Here is a 21,522-nt window from a genome sequence, read left to right as displayed (position 1 = left end):
GTTAAAAAAAAAAAGTGTGTGTGTATATATATATATGTGTGTGTGTGTGTGTGTGTGTGTATATATATATATATATATATATATATATATCTTGAAGGAGTTGCCAATGTCCTGATTTTTTTTTATAAGTGCATTCATGCTCGTGTGGATATGTTTGTGTGCATGTACTACACTACCGTACTCTGATGTAAAACTCTTTTTTTTTTTTTATTAAACCACCATTAACTAAAGAATTCCTGCCAGTTTAAATGCCAAACATTAAATGACCATTTTCTAAACAGAAATATTGTAAGCATTACCTAACAATCTGTATTTATTGCCTTTCTATTGTCTAGGCTGTCTATCTTGCAATCAGTGTATTAACAGCTCTTTAACAAAGATTACTAATTAGATAATAAACCTTAATTTCAAAACAAAAAGTGCCTCTGTGGGTCAAACAATATCATGGGAAAGTTTGTTATTCTGTTTTTTTTTTTAATAAGTAATTGTGAAACCACAATACATAAGTAATTCCAATGATGGCAGGAAGCCAAAACTATTTCTACGCTTTTATTTTTTAATTGACTAGATTTCAAGTAGATAATACTGAAGTTGTTTTTGCAGATTATACTATTTACCACTGCTGTGATAGCTCATACAACTACCTTCTTCTTTTCTCCCTCCCAGCCAACTGCCAATTTCCACAATATTGAAAACATTCACTTGTTAGTGATAAGAAGCCTAATGATGGCAACACAACAGTAACAGCAACAGTAGTACAAAGCTGTAAAGATAAAACATACTACTTTAAAAGTAGAACTGGCAAATGTGCCAGACACTGGAGATACCAAGCTCAGCAATGGTCCAAAAGGGAAAATAATGGAAATCTTTCCTTCTTAGTTTCCAAAAGGGTCATCTGTTGGTCTTTTTACTTTACTTTGCACTGTATTAAAGCACAAAGGATGGAATGCTTAAGAGAGACTATTGTATTTCTTATTTATAGTGCTTTTAATTAAAAATCAACACTTTTCTCCCAGAATGTATTTTGTTTTTCAAGATGTATGAGTAAACTATGGATCACTGGAAAGGCAGGAAATAGAAAAGTGTAGTATAAAAATCTTATCCTTTGATGCATGAAAAAAGCAATTACAAAATTACTGATATTCCACAGGATGACTTAACAAAACAATAATGACTTTATACACTGTATCTCACAGATTTTAAAATTCTTTACAAAGAGAGGAAGGGTACTGTCCACATTTGAAAGATAAGGAAACAGATACTGGAAGAAATGACTGGCAAACATTATCTCACTGTAATGTGAAGCCCATAAATGTTATCAGAAACAAAGTTAATGTCATCAGTTAACAACAGCTTGCTAGTATTCCTAAAAATAATCATACAACTACTCACGATTTATGTGGTCCATGTAATAAACTCCAATCTGTTGATCATAAACAGTTTCCCATCCTAAAGGAAGCTCATCACCAACACAGTCAGCAAATGTCAATGGCTTTGTTATCCTGTAAAAATAGAAATAATGAAAATAAATATAAAAGGTGCACAGTTTACGGTGCAATAAATGTTATAATATGTTTTGAAGGTACCTCCATGATTTGATCATTAAATAGCTATGCTGCTTAGGAATGTGCTAATAATTACAAACATACAGTTTCAAAATAGAATTTCATTTAAGTATGCTGACAGATACTCTCCAAACAGGTAAGACAAGCTTCTTCCTTCAAGTTTCTATGTTTAACAACTTAATTATGATGGCATGCAGTCCTGCCAGTTTTTCTCCCATATTGCAAAGAACACAAAAGTGAAGCTGGAGTTCAGCATTGCTCACAATTACTAGAAGCTTTATAGGTTTTAACTTCTTTAAGGTGTCAAAGATGCATAACTGTTTGTCCCTACAAACACAAACATAGTACTAAAATAAAAACAGTACTGTATAATAGATTTCTCCTCTTTTCAATTACACATTTCCAACCATTAATAATATGCTATCAGTTCAGACCCATGCAAATTACTTCCTCTCCTCCAAAAAAGAGGGGAGACAACCAAAGGTGTCTATAGCATTCTGAACTCCATCAGAGCAGAAACAGTAACTAATAATTAACTACAGTATTAACTAGAAGCTCAAAATATCACACCCCTTGCTGAGCAAATTCTTGATAGACCAATGGTAATAGAAATCCACAACAGCAATTTTAACATTTAGAGGAATACTGGAAATATTGGGTTATAAATTCTACAGACAGGACTCTACACTGAAATTGTTCTGGAATATCAAGGTATACAGAAAACTAGAAAGAACAAGTGTTTTAAATAAAAATTCTCAACATTTAAGTTGAATAATGTCTACTTCCCAAAGCATCATTTCAGTTGTCAGTTAATCTCTAAAACAATGTATTTCTCTAAAAGCATCTACAGAAGTCCTTTTCAGAAAAGCTATTAATATAATCATTTCAATTATAAATGGGATATAGATACACTTCTAACATTTATTTGTTACCTAGAATGCTGATGGCTTTTCAAAGATTAAATATGTACATTAATTTAGAGACTGACTTTAACTGAGCATAATCTGAATATCACATAACGGTATTGGCATAAAATGGAAGTTGTGTTCACATATTAAAACACCCAATTAAGTCCAATTTGCACTACCCTTTTAAATACATTTGGGAATATACAGATCATTGGAACTGGTATTCGCGTTTAATCTCATAACACCAGTATAAATCAGTAACTTTATTCGAACAAGAACATGTCCTCCTCCCATCCCAAAATTAAACCAACAGCAAGAATACAACTGTAAAAACTTCAAGTGACGGAAATACTACTATGACTATATTCTAGCTATTCCAAGAGTCCAGTAAACATTCAAAACATATATCATTATCTGTTTACCTTAATGTTTTCTAGTTCTAATCACTGAACCTTTTGAACACCTACAACTAGATTTAAAAGCCCTGATCCATCAGATATGTTTTGGATGAAACTACTCAGCCACCAACTATCATGTTTTTAAAGAACTGCTAAACTGCTCATTGGCTCTGAATCTTAAACCGTTCTTCTGAATCTTACTTATCTTTCCAAACTTTATAACAGATTTTGCAGCACTTCAGGCTCACTCATTGAAGAAAAGGCATAAAAATGTGGCCCATGAAGTTTTACTCATGTTTATAATGTTCATTTTCATAGTATATGGAATATGTATACATAAAAAAAAAAAAAAAAAAAAGTAAAATAAAAAACTTAACCTTACATTTGGGCCAATATGGTAGTTAAATTCTGAAAAGCACAAAGCAAAGAACAGATGATCTCCTATGTGACAGCATTACAGATTCATCAAAGAAAGAATACTTTGTTTTCTGTTTCTTAACTGCTAAATAATGTAAGAGATTTATGTTGGTACAAAAAATAACATGTGAAAAGTTTCACATGTTATTTTTTGTACCAACATAAATCTTTTTCTTAAAATGAAGGATGAACTTGTTCAATTTCTGTCTAATTACTAGACGTTTTGAGATGTGTCCTGTCTCCTAGGAAAACAGTACATATTTATTATGTATGTGTTTTTAGATTACAAACACACTGTTGGTATTCTTAAAAGATCTGTTTATTTCTCCACAGATATTAAAAAAATGAGTGAATTGGACCATGGAACATTCTTTACAACTCATAGGATTAGTGATGTAGGTATGTATGCTATTATGGTCAGATTTGTTTCATCACAACGTAGAATAAAACTTATTCATAAAATACTCTGTGCAATTAATACTTACATATAGAGGCTGCTATAGCATTCTGACTCTTGACATAAAAAATCTTTTCATTATGCGGCATCATTCGGGGTCATTTTGTCAAGCTTTTTGCAGGCATATAGCAAATGAGAATTCTTAGGAGAGGATTTTGTAGGATTTACCTTAGCATTTTCTGTAGACCCCTCTGCAAAACAGCATATCAGAAATATCATTTCCAGACATTCTAATTTTAAAAGTGAATGAAAAAAATTTTTTGACTAATATCTAATGGCAAGTTTTGCTATTAAATGTACCTAAAAAAGATTGGAAAGAAAAGGCTTGATTCCACAGGCATTCCTTATCCACTTAAACTCCCTAGCTTATATATTAAGTTATTGGTGATCTGTGCACTGAAGCCTTACAGTACTGGGGCAAAAGTTCGAGTATTTTCATTCAACATTATAAATGTATCTCAGGCTTCAGCAAGTGATTGCTATAGAAAATCATGAAAAGGTCTTTCAAAATCCTATCTTTTCTGTCTATAAGTAATATATTTTTTTATTCATATATATATATATATTTGTGGGTATATTCATTCACACACACATATTTATAAATGCATATTTATGTTTTTATATTATGTATTGGATGTGCCTTGTATTTTACAAAATAATGTTTGCATCCGGTATGCTAAGACACTGATTCTGGAGTCTAATCTCCCATGGGTAGACCACACTGACTTTAGAAAATTCCTCAAAGTGCAGAGTCCTCGGTAGAAGAAACATACTAAAATTAGCAGTGGAGATTCAGGAGGAGGTTCAGGCTGAAGGAAAGAAAGCATATGGAGAGTAAAGATGAAAGTTAAACAATTCTGGATTAGAGATTTGGAAACTGAAGCTTTCTTCCTACCTTTCTGACTTTTCTTAGATGGGAGGGATGTTTTTAGGTTGATAAAGATGCGTGACCTGAGGAAGAAGTGTTACGTTGCTACTTTCTCTTACATTAGTTGTATACATAACTATATGTATTTTATATAAAACATTTAAGAGTGTAGATAACATCAGATTATGTTGTCCAATTAAATTGGACTTTTGGAAACAATTCTGTAAGGCAACAATTCACACATTGCAGCAAACTTTTTTGTTTGGCTGGCATGGAGAAAACGGGGCTTAAAAAGCTAGTGGTGAGTGAGAACTGACAAATAGGGACAGCAAACTCTAATTTCATGGAATAGTTTAAGGAGATGAGGATGCTGACATAGACAGAACACATGGTCAGAATATTGCAATTTTGAATGCTGTATCCAGGCATGGTTCCTGACCCAGGATATATATACCACAATTCATGATTTGAGTTTCAGGAGCATGGTCTATACTTTCTAGAGTTGGAAAGAGGAATATGATAGCTGTGAGAGCTTTGTGCTAGTAAAGTGATTTAGGAATAACTTCTGATTCCTCATCTAAAGGAGGAGTGGCAAGATTGAAAGCCAGCTGTAGTATGAGGACTTTGTTGTCAGGAAGCATCTCCAAAAACAGACAAAGTAGATACTTAGAGAGGTCAGCATCAGTTGCAATAGGGACTGCAGGGAGGAATTTAGCTCTTTTTCTCTGCTGGAAGACAATGGTGTCCCACCTTCATTCTGCTGCTCACCTGTGTCATGCAATGCTATCCTGGAAGTAAGTGAGGTTCTCTGACGGTGGAAGAGAAAAGATTGTATCATCATGTGTTTCAGACATCATGAAATTCATAAGTACCACTCCAAAGAAGAAATACAGAGTTTGTAGTTAACAACTTCTAGTGGTAGTTAATGTCATTTAGTAGTACTAGTAGTAGTTACTGGCTCTCTTCTGGTGGATACGACAGGATGCACCTGCTAACCTGACTTCTCTCCCAGGTGAAATGCCCACAGGGAGCCTGAATTAGAAATGGTATGGAATTGTTCTGAAGCTCAGCCTGATTCTTCTGCCATACCCTGCTGCTCATGCATGTGGACACTAATGTTACTGCCACAAATGACTCTTAGCAGACTAGAAGTGATTATGAGGCTTTGGGAACCGTAATGAAGGAGTTATAGGCTTATGTGGAAGAACTGAGCGAATGGTTATTCAGAGGGTCTGGCTACTGAACTTCTGCTGCTTTGAACAGGGAATGTGGTTCCATGGGCTGCCAGACAATGCAGTAATCCACCTTGGAAAGAAGAGAAAAGCCGTATTCACATAATATCTTGCTAACTTACAGTTGAGGACTTAAATTTAGATTGATGGGTACAAAAGCCCACAGACAAAGTTACCCAGAGGTCTAAAATCCAGGAGAGAGGAGGCTATTTATACTAGGCTATAGGACGGATGAAAGGGAGGAAATCTACGGGTCAGTCTACTGAACAGTTTTCATGTAAGATATGTAGAGAATAAAAATGAATTTTTAATACAAGATCAAAACTGTGACCTTACTGGCATAACACTGATTTGGTGAGATAATTCATATGATGAGAGGATTAATGTGGAAGAACATATGTTATTTAGGATTGACACGCGGGGGGAAAAAAAGGAAGTTTTCCTCTAATAGACATATGCTCTCAAATTCAGAGAGCAGAAACTGCAAAGGGAATACCTGTGAAAACTCTGTGTATTATGATTAGAGGGGAAGACAGACACAGTGCTGTTTTGATGGGAGTCTGTTGTAGGTCAACAAGTCAGGAAAATCTGTTGATTAATATTATGAAGCTATATATCTGAGATTTCCTTAGCATGTTTCTCTCTTTTTCTGCTGACAAATCTTGTTCAGACAGGATTTGCAGCCTTGGTTTTCTTGATTTGTTCTGATATGGCTTCTGGTCTTCTCAGTCCTAGCCCCACCCAGTTTTAAGTGTATACATAATGTGCCTTGGATTAAAGTGACTATGAAATGGTGGAATTTATCTTTGGTAGGCGAGGGAGAAAATAAATAAAGACACATAAACTCAAAGTAGGACCCCACAGTAAATTTGGGGAAATTGTTGTTTAGGAAATGTGGCAGTCCCTTGGTGAAACTTTTTAAAGATACAAGGGATACTTCATGGTTAAAGACTAGCATAGTTAAATCTTTATCGACTTCAAATGCTTTTTTCAGCAAAACTACTTAATTTGGTTTTTTTTGGACAACGGTCTTTCAACACTGTCATAATCTTTCAAATACTGATGGTAGGAGTCCAGAAAGTGAACATTATAACCCATACTGTATGCAACAAAAACTAATTATGATTCTTGTTTTAAGGAAATGCATTGTTTTCCCCAGAGCTTACAGAAGTTCAGCAGAAAAGTTATGCTATTCTTATGGTTGGAGATTCAATCAGAAATGTAACTGCAATAACCTGTTTTCCACTGCAACTCGTTATGTTTACATGTAAACATAATATTTTTATAGCTTTTAGAAAAAAATGACTCCTACTGATCAGTCTGTAGATTGTAATAAATGTTGTAGTAGTTTTCCAATTTGTGAAATAGGAATGCATACATAGAAATGTATATACTTCTGTATTTGAATTTACTAAAATTCCAGAAAACCTAATTTAACCTGAATTTTCTTTCAGTTCACATTTAGCATTTGCAAACATAACTGTTTCCAGTGAACTACTCATAAATAAACAGATAGATAAAGTTTCTTCTATCATTTCTACCAGCTTACAGTTCTGTTTTGAATTCTTATTCACCAACTACAAATTTTATTGTCATAGAATCTTTTAAGGTTTAAAATATATTGATTCTAATTTCTATATATAATGTTTTCTTTTTATGATTCATACTTTAAGTATTTCTCCAGAATTTGAAATGACTTTGTATGTTTTATGTGATAACTAGAAAGTCTAGTGGTTCCTGTGAAAAATGGTCTTTGCAGCCAGAGGTATAAACCTGTGGACTATAAACATCTATATGAACTTGCCACTGAAGAAAAAAAGGCATCTACTAAAATTCAATTAAAGGTATGTTGTTGTTTTTCTATTTCTAATGTGAATGATTTTTTTTTAAAGTACAATGGTCATATTTCTTTTCGCAGCCTCAGGGAATCTGAGAATGAGTAGGAATAACAACCTGCTGTAACAGTGTTCATGGGGGTGAAAGATAAGCGAGTTTATCACAGTTAGTGTTATTTTGACTTGGACACTCTAATGTCCAAGTGTGGAATTTCTTTGTCAGAGATGCAAAATGTGTTTGTAATCTGCTTCCCAAAAGGACAGGAAAAGTTTATAGCAGAGTGCATTGAGCCAATTTATCCAGACTTGTTACATAACCAAATTCAAGATACTGGGAGTATGAAGAACTTAGGGGAATGAATGGGAAAAGGGGCTGATCCAGAAGGAAAGAAAGCCAAAAAATATAGATATGAAGTGAGGACTTCCAAAAGTCAAGCTGAGTTATGTCTTGAAAAGAAAATTAAAAAGGTTTTATAGCCATATCATGTAAAGGTAGGACTAGGCAGTTAGAAAGGGATAAATGGCTGTGGTATTTATTATTAATTTAATGAAAATATCATCTCTACTTTTATTAAGGATGGTGATTTATAATGTGTGGACAAAACAGTGTATCTAATAGAAATTAGTGTGAAAGAAGCAAAACTCAATGCTGTCAAACTGGAAAGAAGACTAAATACCAAATTTTCTCCATGCAGTAATGCAGTTTCACATAATATCTTCTGTAAATCTGACCTCAGAGACTTTTAATAAATGCAGGAAAGGAAACAAACAGTCTAGATAATGATAGACCCAAAGTCTTAACTCGGTGATGGACAAAGTAATTAGAATACAAAAGAGAAGATTCTGTAAAAGCAAGAAGGTAAATGAAAAGTGAGGACCAGTCTCTAAATATGGGTGAGAACTGGGTGAACACTGGTAGCTCTCCAGACTCATCGTTTTCATTAGGCATATGCCAAACCTACTGTGACGGAGTTTTAGCTTTGTAGAAGAAGGAACTAACATTAGAGAAAATACAAAGAAAGGGCTGGCAAGATTTAAGATATAGGCTAGACATGGCTCATTCTAGAATACTCTTTTGGTAATGTAATGATGAGGGTCATATAAAACACTGGATTATATTAAAAAAAAAAAGGCTAAAAAAAACACAAAAGAAAACCTAAAGGATTAAAAAATGTTAAAGTATTTTGATTGCGATATTAACTTACTCACTGATGTTAATATAAATCTCCGTAACAGATAAATGAAATCTGACAACTTGATACCAGAACTAACAGATAAACAACTCAGGGATCAGTAGCAATTTGTTTAGCTTTAAACTACCTCTAGGCAAGTGAAGGCTGGGTAGTTATGAAAGCTTGTGCAGAAAAAACAGTTACAAGAATACAAATTGTTTTTTGTTCTTTTCTGCCAAAAACCTAAAGGGACTTCAGAGCAAAATCATATTTTGTTTCTTTCTTATTCCTTTCCTTCAAAAATTTCCCCTTTCATATCACTGCTTTGAAAAGAAACTTTATAAAAAAAAATTATTCTTCCAAAAGTTTATTTTATTTTATTTTATTTTTTTTTTGCATGGACAAGAACAAAAATGTACTTTTTCCACAATAGCAAGCAAGATCTTACTTTAAACACACAGGATGTAAGCCTGCTGATCAAGATGTCACTTCTTTGGGTCACGTTTAAAAGCAGAACTGCTTCATACAACGCTCTGTCATTGTCACCTGTTAGTTGCCTGTGTGTGGTTTATCTGGATTGCAGTTCACCCTTGCCAGTAATATAGGCAGCAGAGCTGGATTTGTCTTGGTCTATTAGCTTAGGTTCAGTGCTGCCTGAATGCAGCTGTTCTGCCTCCAGAGGCACACGTGTTTAAGAAACAGCTGAGCTTTCACGTGACATGACGACTAAACTGGAAGTGCTGTTGGACCTCGGCAGGTCCATGTGTGGAGCCATTCAAGTGCCTTCGCGGCACACTTCTGGCACTGGGAAAAAACCGTACTCGGGACTCTTCCCACTGCACCTGTGCTGGCTCCCGATACGCTGTTGCTTTGTAGGTTCCAGCAGGATTCACCAGCTGCTGTGTAACCCCATGCAAATAGCAGTTGGAATAGGTCTGTCCTGCGAGCTCCGAGACCTACAGAGCCGGGGAACGCGGAGTGGCTCTGGCAGCAGGCAGACCCGGTCGGGTAAAAACAGTCCTCAGCTTGAGGTAGCTGTTTGGAGATGATGTGCTTGGGTGTCTTTTATCTTGCGTCCCAGTGTGTCCTCTATGAATATGTATTTCCTGGGTTATATCAGTCTCTGTTACAAAGAACACTGAAGAACTGACTGTAATTTATTTTTATTTTTATTTTTGGTGCCAATTTGAGGGGGTGGTTCTCCTTGCTTCCAACATTACCTACAAATCAGTAGGGGAAGCTTGGAGTACTTCTGTGAACTAGCTCCTTAAATAGCAAACCCAGATGCATGAGAAGACTGTGGCTCACCTTAGTTCTCACCTAGCTGTACGTGAAATGTTTGTTTCTGCTTTTGTAACAGGCAGAAAATAACACTTCAATCTCTACATGTTTTCATCAGAAAAGAAGTTCTTAAAAACTTAAACTCATTATGAAAAGGTTTCTTCCATAAAGCCTATTATACACTATTAAGCCACAATGGAATTTAAATGTTGCAGTTATGTTTAATAGGATGGTTGAGAAATGGAAGTTATTACACTAGACTGCTTAAATACTTGTATATTGCAAATAGTTGCTGGAGACAGGAAGGTGGGTAGGAATAAACAGTTTTCCGTCTTAGATCTATGAGAATGTACAGATATAGTCTTTATATTTGTAGTCGTAAGAACTGCATTAAAAAAAAAAAAAGTACTGTCTCTGAAGGAGAGTATATGTCCAACTGTCAGCTGTCACCTTTAGGAAGAAACTACTTTTTAAGCATTTTTTTTTTTTAATCTTGGGAATTAAATGTGGATGCCTGAGAAGGCTCCAATCTCTCCTTCCAGAGCATGTGTTGCTGGCTCTTTCTTTTCCTTTTCAGTTGTTTGGAAATAGTATAAAATGTTGATTCAGACATGCTGCAGAGTCATAACTCCTTGTGAAAGTGGAACTACTTTTAGTATATAGCTGTTTCACTGATGAGTGTTACATGATTTAAAAAAAAAAGTGTTCACAAAAAGAAATAATTTTTGAAGAAATTGACACTGACACACATTCAGCTGAAATAGTTCCTTCAGGTTAGGACACAAAATAGAAGAGAAAAATTGATCAATTTGAAATAGATCATCTCATCCAGCAGTAGTGTTACTTGAATGCTTTTAGAAAACTGCAAATCCAGCGTAAGGATAACAGAAGGTTTTGTATGCTTAACGTGTGCTAACATGGCCATTTATTGTCCCTCCAGTCCTTGCCCGTTCATCTGCGCAATTAGTCTTGCGGATGGCCTTTGGGATGACAGACAATGCTGAAGAGTTTAGAAACTATGCAGAAGGCATAGAATGCAAAGATTAAGTTCTTCCTGTGTAAATGAGACTGAGGGACCTGATCAGATGGTGTCTTTGGCTTGTACAAGATCTGATTCAGAATCTTTATTCAGACAGGATTGCAAAGAGTTTAAAGGGAAATTTGCTAAATAAACATGAGATTAAGGTAAAGTTCTACATTAAATAAATATAAATTCCTTTGAATTTCTGTCTAAAATGTATTCAGAAGTTCCTTGAACAGTAGTTATTAAACTAAATATATTGGTTAGTGACACAGTCATATATATATTTTTTGTGCTATGTTCTGATGCTGTTTAGTAAATCTTAGTAAGTGGAATATATATGGTACCAATAAGCATACCTTATTAGTTCACAATATTATCTCAAGGCCTGGTAACAAAAAAGGGGTTTTCTCCTGCAGCTTCTCTTTTTATATTAAAAAAGAAAGGTGACACTGAATATACTTATAAAAATATAAAAAAGTACTTATTTTCTTTGTAGTATTACTTCCTTTAATTCATGCAGGTATCATTAATCAAAAGCTCTGGCAGATATTATTTCTTCGTTGATTGGCAGTACAAAATTCTGCTGGATTCATTCAAACTTTAAATTAATTTTTTATCCTCTGTCTTCTGGTATTTCACTTTTTTCAAGTCTTCTCCAACTGAGTAGGTAGTAAAACATGTATGCTGAAAGCTTCACAGTGAGTAAAATGTATTCCCCCCTACTACATTTTTGTTGTTGATTCAGGTAATCCAAATTTTGAAGTGCTGGGTTACTCATCCATTGATGTGGAACCAAATAAACAGATGATAAATCAGTTGTTGACCATGTAAAGAAAAATACAGAGCATGTACAAAGAAGCTAATATTGGAGCAGTTATACTTAAATGTCATTTCTGTTGCTGTAAAATAATTTCAAGAGTATATGCACAATCTACTTCATCTTTTATTTCCTGTTAGTTTTAGAACTGATTTTAAGATGTATGGATTTTTTTTTTTAGATTGAAGAATATTAGTAAAGTAGGTTTGCTGTACTCTACTGAAAGCACAATGGTTTATTTTTGCTTTTTGAGTGCTGTGTTAGACAACTACATCCTAGTTGTAGTTTTTCTTTAAGTGACTGGCTTTAATTCTGGTTTTAGCTTTATTTATAAAATGGAATGGGAATTTAGAAGGCAATCAGGAATTAAAATGGGGTTTAAGATCTATTAATCTTTAACTCATAGCCTTTTGGTTCTGAGCTCCCAACATTTTTACTGATATGAAATGCTAACTTCATAGTTGCCTCTGTTTTTTCCTTCCCTCTCAGCCCAAGATAAAACTTATTTGGATTCCTAAAGATAAAGTGATATGAGGTCTAGGTGATTGTAGTTGACAATTCCTATCTTTGAATCCTACATGTAGAACAAGCAGGCCATAGTTGCCAACCAGGTGTTTCATTTGTCATGGTGCCCCTACCTGAAGGAAGTCGTGACTGGGCTGGGTCCAAGCATGGTGGTAACAGATGCACTGGATGGATCTATCCTTTACCTGCTCTAAAGTTGTCTCCTTTTCTGCCCGTTGTATAGCAGAGGGGAAGCTGGGAAATCTGTATCTTCCCTTCCATCTGATGCAATACACTAGCCTTGCTGAAAGAAAACCTCTTCCCTCAAGAGTGAGTGACTGTGTTTGTGTTACGTTGGGACAGCTTTCCTTAGTAAGCCGCCTTATGGTCCAGACTTTGCAAAATGTTCCCACCTTAGTAAACGTTCACTAACGTGAGTGGTTTGTTCATTTTAGTTGGATTATATGGCTTGTTGGATGTATGAACGATGAGTTTATCCTTTGTGATAAAACTAATTTCCAACATAACTTTAGAAAACTAAAAAGGAGTTCTGTTTTTAAATACATATTCAACTCAGCTTCATTTAAAAGGTTATAATGTTTCTAATTTCAAAATTTGAAGTATTTTGTTTTAAAATAAGATTTAACTTTGTTGCTGTAATGATTAGAAGTGATTTGATTCTTGCTTATCTATGCATAAGTGCTGTTTTTAAAAAAAAAAAAAAAAAAAGCTCTAAAACTTTTTCTCCTTTGAGAAGCCTACTGGCATCACTGGCCCAACAGGGGGAGGGAATGGAGAACAGGCTTTTTAGGGATTTTGCTGTCCTTGTGAATGCAGACTGAGCAATGTGTGGCTTTGCGCAGCTTTCACTGGGCAGGAAAGTTGGCCCAGCATTTTTAAAAAAGCTCATTATTTGAACTTGGATAAACTGGAAAACTAGCAGTTATGACTCAGAATGATGTTTCTTTCCTGGACTAGGCGTAGGGTGAGACCTTTATTCTTTTCTCACTGTTAATGAACTAGGACAAGAGTTTACAAATCTTTTTCCCCATCTTGCTACCATTCTGCAGTAGAATCATTAGATATCACTGTCATTACAGCTGCATGAAGGAGGGTCTGGGGAGAAGAAAAGGAGGATGAATTGTGGGAGCCTCTGGAACCTGAGAGGGGCTTTGCAACTAGAAGTTGGCTCGGACAGGGATGAGGTTGGGCGGTATGGAGGAAGGTGCTGGCTGGGCGGCAGAAAGGAGCAGGAGAGAAGCCTGTGTCATCTGAGGCTTTCTGAACTGCTGCTTTGCCCTGAGCTCTCACTGAGCGGCTGGGAGACCATCATGATGCCTTGAGGGTAAGGGAAAACTGACGTGGCGTAGGGGCTGCTGGCAGCCACGGACTGCCTGTTCCTTCTCCTTCTCTGCTGTTTGGTCAGAGGCATCTGGCTACCTATTTCATGAGGGCCTTCCCTCTAGTTTGAGCAGTATCTTCATCTGTCTGAAGAACGTGTCTTCCTATTTTATCCAAAGTTGGAAGCAGTCTTTGTGAAGCCTTCAGGCAATTTCAGAGCCTCTTTAACTGAATAGATTTTGAAAAAGCACTCTTTCTCAGTAATCAATTTTTGAATTTCCTTTTCTCAAAAGATACATTTTTACTCTTTCAGTTTACTTATCTGTAAGAAAGTTTATTTTCTTCTCCTGCTTACCTGTCCCCTTCACCTCCTGGAGAATGGGGATGGGGAAGAAAAGGAGAAAAAGGGAAAGAAGAAAATGTTAAAATGCATTTTTCCCTTTTTCCTCCTATTTAATTGTAATTTGAAGTGGAATAATTTTTTTTCCATGAAAATTAGTTATGTTTGAACCCATCGTTCTCCATAAAGACATGCTTTTGCAAAGCATGTTTTTATGTTCGACGTTCTATAGTTAAAAGTTTCCATGTGAAGGAGATTTGTTAAAGCTATGGAAGAGATTTAAAATATTTAATAGTTTTTATTTTTCCTCCAGGTTAAAAAGATGAAACAAGTTTCAAAAATTAACAAAGAGCAAACACTGTTGAAACAGCATCACCAAGCGTGGTGGCAAGAGCATAAGAGACTGAGTGAGAATAGGTAAGAACTGAGGAATCTTAATTAGGCATTATTAAAGAAATACTTCAGTAGCCAAAGATTCTGGTGTGGTGCACTTGATTAAAAGGGACACATTCATTAGGAGGAGAACATTAAAATACCTGTACTGAATAAGAATTTCTGTGAAGAGCATGAGAGTTTGTGACCTACATCAAAAGGGGTCTGTAGACATGACAAACAGATAAAGGAGGGGAAGGAACAGGGTGGATGTTGTTCTGCAAGTATTTCTCCGTGATGGTCCTGTAGCTGTATAGCTGACCTAACAATATCTGAAAAATCTGTATTTGTGGGAGTATCAGCAGTTTTTGGATGCTTTTAAATTCCTTCGAAGTGTCGTAATCTGTCTCCAGGTATGCATATTTAGTTCATAGTTATAAGAAGGAAAGTTAATAGTGTTCACGTCTGAGGATCACTGCTAAAGGTGAATGAACTGTCATTTATTTGTGCTGCAGAAGCTGTTTTCTTTTGAATGATGTATTCGCATATTTTATTTCAGAATTTTCTGAAAACAATACTTTTGGTGGTCTGCTGCAGTTAATTTTTCAGAAATACTTATGTGATTTGCTGCCCAAACCACAGATAACTTGTATTGTTCCTGTCTTATATCTACTAACTTTGCATATCCTATGTACAGCAGGTCAATGAGAGCATGTTTTGCTCAAAGGAGAGTAGCTTCCATATGATCTTCATGTCCAGCTCCTGCACTTCATACCTTCCCATGCAGAGAATCACCCCTTTTACTTAGTATCTTCATTTTGATTGGGTATTAGAGGCTTATAATCCTTGAGAACTTAATGAATAAGAAATGATAGCTTTTATAAAACCCACTTTAATACCTTTCAGACAAAAAGCGGAAGCAGAAATACAGACTTTTCTTGATGAAGGAAGCCATAAGTATGACTTCTTTTTGGATATGTGGAACTTGGGTAAGAGTTTTCAATTTATTTCATGATTATTTTTAGTGAGTTTTTAAATACCTGTCTTGACAGCTCTTAATTTTAAAAGTACAATGCCATGTAATATCTTCTGTGTTTGAGAAAGCTTTATGTTTCATTTGGATATAGCACATAAATTATCAGAGGAGCGGGATGCATACCACACAAATACTGTAGTTCCTATCTGGCAACTAAGAGAGAATCTGAAATTCAGGCTGTCTGAAATGCAACATTACCCCTCAGAAGAATCTTGTCTGAAATATAAGTTCAATCCAGTTGAGGTGTTACAGCAGGTTGGTATTTTGACTTTGCTTTTACAATTTATTATCACTTTATTGTTAGCATTTTCATTTATTTTTATGTAGTCTTTTTTTTTTTTTGAAAATATAATCCACAGTCAGAGTATCCAGTAACCTCTGTACTTGCAGCAGTGCAAATCTGCTTCACTAAAATCAGTAAATGTACAGCAGTGTGAAACTGGAAATCAGGCTCTTTGTAAATATGAGCTTTCATATTATAACAGTGTAAAAAAAAATGACAGTTGCCTATTTCATGAAATAGATAGACTTTGTGAAGAAACAACAGAAAGCAATTTGGGAATTCCTTAACCTTGAAAGTCTGGCTTTGGAAGAAGAGCTTGAAGACTCTAAAACAAAAGTAAGATTTGGAGAAGCCTTGCTTTTCCTAATTAGTTTAATTAGCGATTTTTTCAAAGAAAAAGTATAATAGTCTGCTGAGTAGCATTTTTTATTACAGGCATTAGCACAATCTTCTGAAGAGAAAAATGGACTTTTCCATAAAGTTCCTTCAGCACTACTGTCTTTGGAATGCCCCTGTCCTGGTTTGAAGGCCTTGGTTATTGATGAATACCGTAAGCTTGCAAGTGAATACTGGTCTAAGCTTCAGGAGATTGATCAACAGTTAAATGTCATATATAGGTAATGACATCTGTTTCTGTTTTTCTTCTACTAGGCATAAAATAAAGAACCATAATGTGCTCTGCAATCTATAGGTCCTGCAGTTGTCTTTACCATGAGAGTTAGTTCTTTCATTCGGTGCTGAAAATAGTTGACTTGCTGCCGAGGTCTGTGGGATTAAGTAGTCAGTAACTGTTTGCATAGCTGATAGAAATGAGACAGTCCTTTCAAAAGAACTCATCTGAAATAATAAGCAAAATGTTTTGTGGATTAAAGAACCGACAATGTGGTGTGCAGCAAATGCCCACATTGCATGCTTTTATATAGATAGAAATGACTCTGTATGGTGATTATACTGTCAAGTACATTTATGTCAAAAAAGTACAGTCTTTCTGAGAGAAATCTAGAACGTATGTTGCTATAAAGCAGATAAACAGTTTCAATCCTTTCAAGAATTTTGGATTGTTGCAGTAATTCTCATCACAAAGAAGTGTTAAAATATACTTAGCCCTGATTTAGAATAGTTTAAAGCAGGAGTAGTTTTTCTGTAAATGAAAAGGTTTGTAAAAAGAACATACATTTCTACATCGTTATGAATATTTAATATGCTAATAGGATAAAATTTAGTTTTCCTGTTCAGACTAACTTGACTCCAGGAGAGCATATAGAGTTGGAGTTATTGGGCTAGCCTTGACTTATTTTTACCCTCTACTGATATTCCTCTGGTTTAGAATGATGTCAAGTTCTGGGAAGGATGAGAATGGGAAGGTCATTGGAGTTACTTGAAGCCTGGGCAGAAAAAACTGGGAAGAGCAGGAAAGGCCATAAGTTTCTTTGGTAAAATGATCACAGACTGTTTTTAAACCTTCCCTTTTTACTACATACACCTGCAGTACAGCACTTAAATCTGCCACCACTGCTGCTGAATTAGTCTGGGGGTGCTAAAACAGGAACAAGATCTTGGATCCCCTTGAAAGCGATGATATAATTGACGTAGCTTTTGTATAAACGGCCAGATATTCTGTAGGTTCTTCTCTTTCCATGTTATCTAAACCCTGTATTTTATTACTATAACGTCCTAGCTATTATAACATGATGCTTAAAAACTGTTCTGATCTTTCCCACTTTTATATAACTTGTTAAATGGGAAGCAGCAAATCTATAGCGTTTCCTCTGCTGATATCTCTGATCTTTTGTTATAGATGCTTTTATGGAGGAAGCTTTAACAACCTCTATGAGAAAATCTGTGATGAATATTAAATCATTTGATACCTACAAAGTCTTCCTAGTGGTTTTAATTAAAATGCTTATGATCAATACAATCTGGGGGGGAACTATGTAAATATAAATCTTTTGATGCACAAAATGTATATACTGCTGAATAATTAAGTCAATGGAGACAATACAGTCAATAAAAGTAGTTGAAAAATCTATTGTCAAGCTATTTTTATTGGTTATATGCTACATATATGCTAAGTCTGAATTTTGGTGTCAAGCTAGCTGTTTTGCAGTGATAGTTCAGTCACTTTGAAACTTAAAGATAAAATACCATATTTGTAAGGGAAAGAAATTCAGTTGTAGGTATGAAAACTTGTGTGGTTGTACTTTTAAGGAATTAAATTATTGTATCTACATGGGGAAGAGAAAGGAATCTAGCTGGAAGAAAAGCTGATAGAAGTGGCAGTGGATTTGGATCAGGGTATGCCAGTATTGTTAACCGGGAATGACTGAAATCATAAATGAACCATCAGCAATTGTCTTAAGCATTGTATTTAAAGATAAATCTTAAGCTCTTTTCTGTTTGCCTTCTGGTTTCCAAGTCTTTAGTGTTTTCCTCTTTTATGTTTTCATGATTTTATCCTCAACAATAATGTTAAAAATATATTTTCAATAAAAAGCAAGATTCTTGTAGAATTGCTTGCTTCCAAGATCTGGCATTTATAAAATACACAGTGCTTCTTTTTATCATTCTTATGTTTATATTGTATAATCTTCAGAAAAATATTTTTAGTTTGAAAAAAGATAGTCTCGTGATTTAAATATTCTATAATTCATTGAGCTAACTGATCCAACTAACACAGATAATACTGTCAAAAGTTGTGGCATAGATTTTATTGACCGCAGTGTGTACCCACTGTACTTTATTAATAGAGCCTTAATGAAATATTTGCATTTATCTTCATTGCTATTTACCTGACTCTAGCAAACTTTCCTTTACAGTGCATTTTTACTCTTGTTCTTGTAATTTGAGAAGTTCCCCAGTAGAACAATATGACTATATAATTTAATTACTTTTTTCTTAAATATGTGAGGATTGTTTCTGTGTCAGTATTTCTCTCTCATCATATGCATGGAAGTATAGTAAAGAGACCTTAATTTAATATTAGTCATCTGGTGTTACACATTTCATTGTTTTTGATTGTCTGAACAGTTAAACAGAAAATTTGGAAAATATGTGTACAATTTCCAAAGATGGAAAAACAGGATAAGGTAATATTTTGATCTGATGTATTCTCTGTGTATTTTTCAGTCTTGTTAAAATGTACACTTGATTCTTTATTGCATTTATAAATTGAAGAATAATTGTCAAGCATTATATAGGGTTATAATGTTTTATCAATTGGAATTAACTCCTTTCTGCTACTGAAACATACGTTTTTGTTTTTAGGAAATATCTAAGTCCTAAATTATTCCACAAATTGCAGAGATGGAATTGGTGTGTTATAGGTGGTAACTCTCTAAGCGCTATTTTATTTTTGCCATAATTTCTAAGGATTTCTGAATGATTTAAATAACTGAAAGATAAATTGAGCATTAAATAATCAGCACTGTATCTTCTGCAATGTCCTTTCAAATGAATGGGATACTAGGACTAAGTCAAATAAATCTAGTTCCTCTTTTCAGGCCCATTAACAGGCTGTTTCTGCTACAGCAATCAGAAGTGACGTAACTGATAGTCAGGGAAGTTAACATCTCACTCGGTGTTGTTGCAGTCTGTCTGCAGACTCAACAAGACAGCAGTGCCTCAAGTTTACATTGTCCCAGCTATTACAAGGGGTATCTGGGGATTATAGGGTGGAGAAGGTAGTTTCCCTTGTGAGTTGTTTATATTCTTTAGAATGTGTAAAGCCAGGGATTAGCTCTGGGTAAATCTGTTCCAAAGGAACCAGCTGTCTCAGGGTTGTTGGATGTAAGACAATTGCCATGTTTCAGTTCTGAAACCAAGTTAAGACTGTAGACTTTTCTAGTAGTGGGGTGATAGGTAGGGATAGGAAAAGCAAACAGTACATTTAAAATATGGGTCATGTGTTCAGCCTTGTAAGAGTTTGTCAATATCCTGGCACTGAAGAAGCATGATATTGGCTTAAATATTAGTGTAGAATGCGTTTGGCACTTTTCAGACTCTTTTTAGATGAGATCTTTTCTGGACTTTTACAAAAGTTTAAGCAAAGTGACATCTTGCGTATAATCAGGTAGGATATTCTGAAATTCCTCATGCATGTAATGGTTATGAACACACTGGGCTGGATCACACTTGCTTTGGCTATTTGTTTATCTTGGCACAGCTGACAAACCAAGGCATTGGCAGTCAGTGTGTCCATACTGACTACTTGCAATAAACTACTTACAGCTTTAGCTTAGAGCTCCCCAGAGTCTCTTCCACAACCCTTAATTTCTCCATCATGTTCCCAAGTAGTAGTATAGCAATTCTTCCCTAGGTAGCCATTAGAACAGTACACAAATCAAGGGGATCTTGGGAGATACGTGACAGCTCAAGCAGAGATAGATGCAGAAACTGGCAGACCTGCCCTTGTATTCGGTAAGCAGGAGAGATCATCAGACGGGGGCCTTCTGTCCACAGAATCTATGGTTTTCCTTTGCCTCATGTTATGAGCTGGTGATATATTTTCTGACTGAGATATATTTTTATGAATGAACTTACCTGGAGTACTAATATTAATATACAGCTGTGAGATTTCATGTTATTATTTATAAGGTATCTGTGCAGTTCTTTGTACTGCATGGCTGGAAAGGCCATGCATGAATCTCGTACGCAAAATTGGGTACCCTGTGTCTTCCCTCCCCCCCCCCCCCCCCAACAGTTGTGTTCTTTCCTGTCTGGATTCCTATCTTCCAATGTCTTTTATTGGCCACTGAGGATGAAATAAGAATCTGAAGGACCGTACCTTAATGTTATACTGTCTTGGCCATATTAAAACTCCTGTGCCATTTCATTTCAAGAGAAACAGAATCCCTCAAGAAAAGACCTTACTTTTCATGTAGACAGAAGATTCATATTTGGCCCCAAACCTGTGTGTTCAGAAATCTGAGGCAGATAGTTTCAAGAGTTGTGATTCTTTTTTTGTAAAAATCTCATCACTGTCACTAAAATAACTTTTTCAAACTGCACAGAACTGAAGCATATCAGGACTCATAGAAGAGGATTACTGGTTTCCTTCAGATATTGTAAGAGGTAGTTCAGAATCCAACACGTAAACTAGTAAACACTTCCTTGGGATGGCTGGTGATCCCCCTGAGTAGATACTAGTAGAGTTCTATGTTTCTCCTTTCAAAAAACTTTGAGCAGAAAGACAACAAGAATACTAGGTGTTATCATAAGAAAAAAATTAGTTTTGTACTCAGTTTAGCATCAGTAGGAGCACTGCAATGAAAGAGATTTAAATCATAAGAAAGAATAAAATGTAAGTAAAATGTACCCAAAAGATTTAATTTGTGCATTAAAGTTATTCTTCAGAATACTTCAGAATATCAAATTGACACATGCATTCTAAAATTAATAATTGAACAGATTTCATAGAAAAGCTCCCTCTAGAGAAAAGGGGTGACTTCAGAACACTAATTTCTGAGGATCAGTTGCAAGACCTCTCTTAATGGCAGTAAGTATTGCAGGCGTAGCACACCTTCCCAATACCACTTCTGCGTCAAAGCTCAGGAGCTCCTGGCTTTGGAGAACTGAGTTCAAGATCTACAGTTTGAAAGTTGTTATGCTGCAACCATTCCCTCTTTGAAGGATTCCTTAGCTCCGTTTTACTCCCTTGGACATTATTCCTTTTT

At 35.3% G+C, this 21,522-nt stretch overlaps 2 protein-coding genes across 2 annotated transcripts in view; one reads left to right on the top strand and one right to left on the bottom strand.

Annotated features, from left to right (window-relative positions):
• Positions 1–2,767, bottom strand: part of LOC112962266 (protein WWC3-like) — a gene marked incomplete at its 3' end in the record, with an annotated part of 28,619 nt that extends 25,852 nt beyond the window's left edge. Inside the window, exons 1-2 of the mRNA XM_026058263.1 lie at positions 2,679–2,767; positions 1,393–1,502 (exon numbers count right to left, since the gene is read on the bottom strand). Of these exons, the coding sequence (XP_025914048.1) occupies positions 1,393–1,502; positions 2,679–2,767 (199 nt within the window). The remainder of the gene's footprint in view (positions 1–1,392; positions 1,503–2,678) is intronic.
• An 862-nt stretch (positions 2,768–3,629) lies between these two features.
• Positions 3,630–21,522, top strand: part of CCDC148 (coiled-coil domain containing 148) — a 63,644-nt gene continuing 45,751 nt past the window's right edge. Inside the window, exons 1-7 of the mRNA XM_026058262.1 lie at positions 3,630–3,687; positions 7,568–7,689; positions 14,473–14,576; positions 15,438–15,520; positions 15,659–15,822; positions 16,091–16,186; positions 16,286–16,467. Of these exons, the coding sequence (XP_025914047.1) occupies positions 3,633–3,687; positions 7,568–7,689; positions 14,473–14,576; positions 15,438–15,520; positions 15,659–15,822; positions 16,091–16,186; positions 16,286–16,467 (806 nt within the window). The 5' untranslated portion in view covers positions 3,630–3,632. The remainder of the gene's footprint in view (positions 3,688–7,567; positions 7,690–14,472; positions 14,577–15,437; positions 15,521–15,658; positions 15,823–16,090; positions 16,187–16,285; positions 16,468–21,522) is intronic.

The sequence above is a fragment of the Apteryx rowi genome, unplaced genomic scaffold (genome assembly GCF_003343035.1).
Source record: "Apteryx rowi isolate R43461 unplaced genomic scaffold, aptRow1 scaffold_145, whole genome shotgun sequence".
NCBI classification, from domain to species: Eukaryota; Metazoa; Chordata; class Aves; order Apterygiformes; family Apterygidae; genus Apteryx; species Apteryx rowi.
Note: the sequence above shows the minus strand (reverse complement) of the source record. Positions and strands in the feature narration are given on the sequence as shown.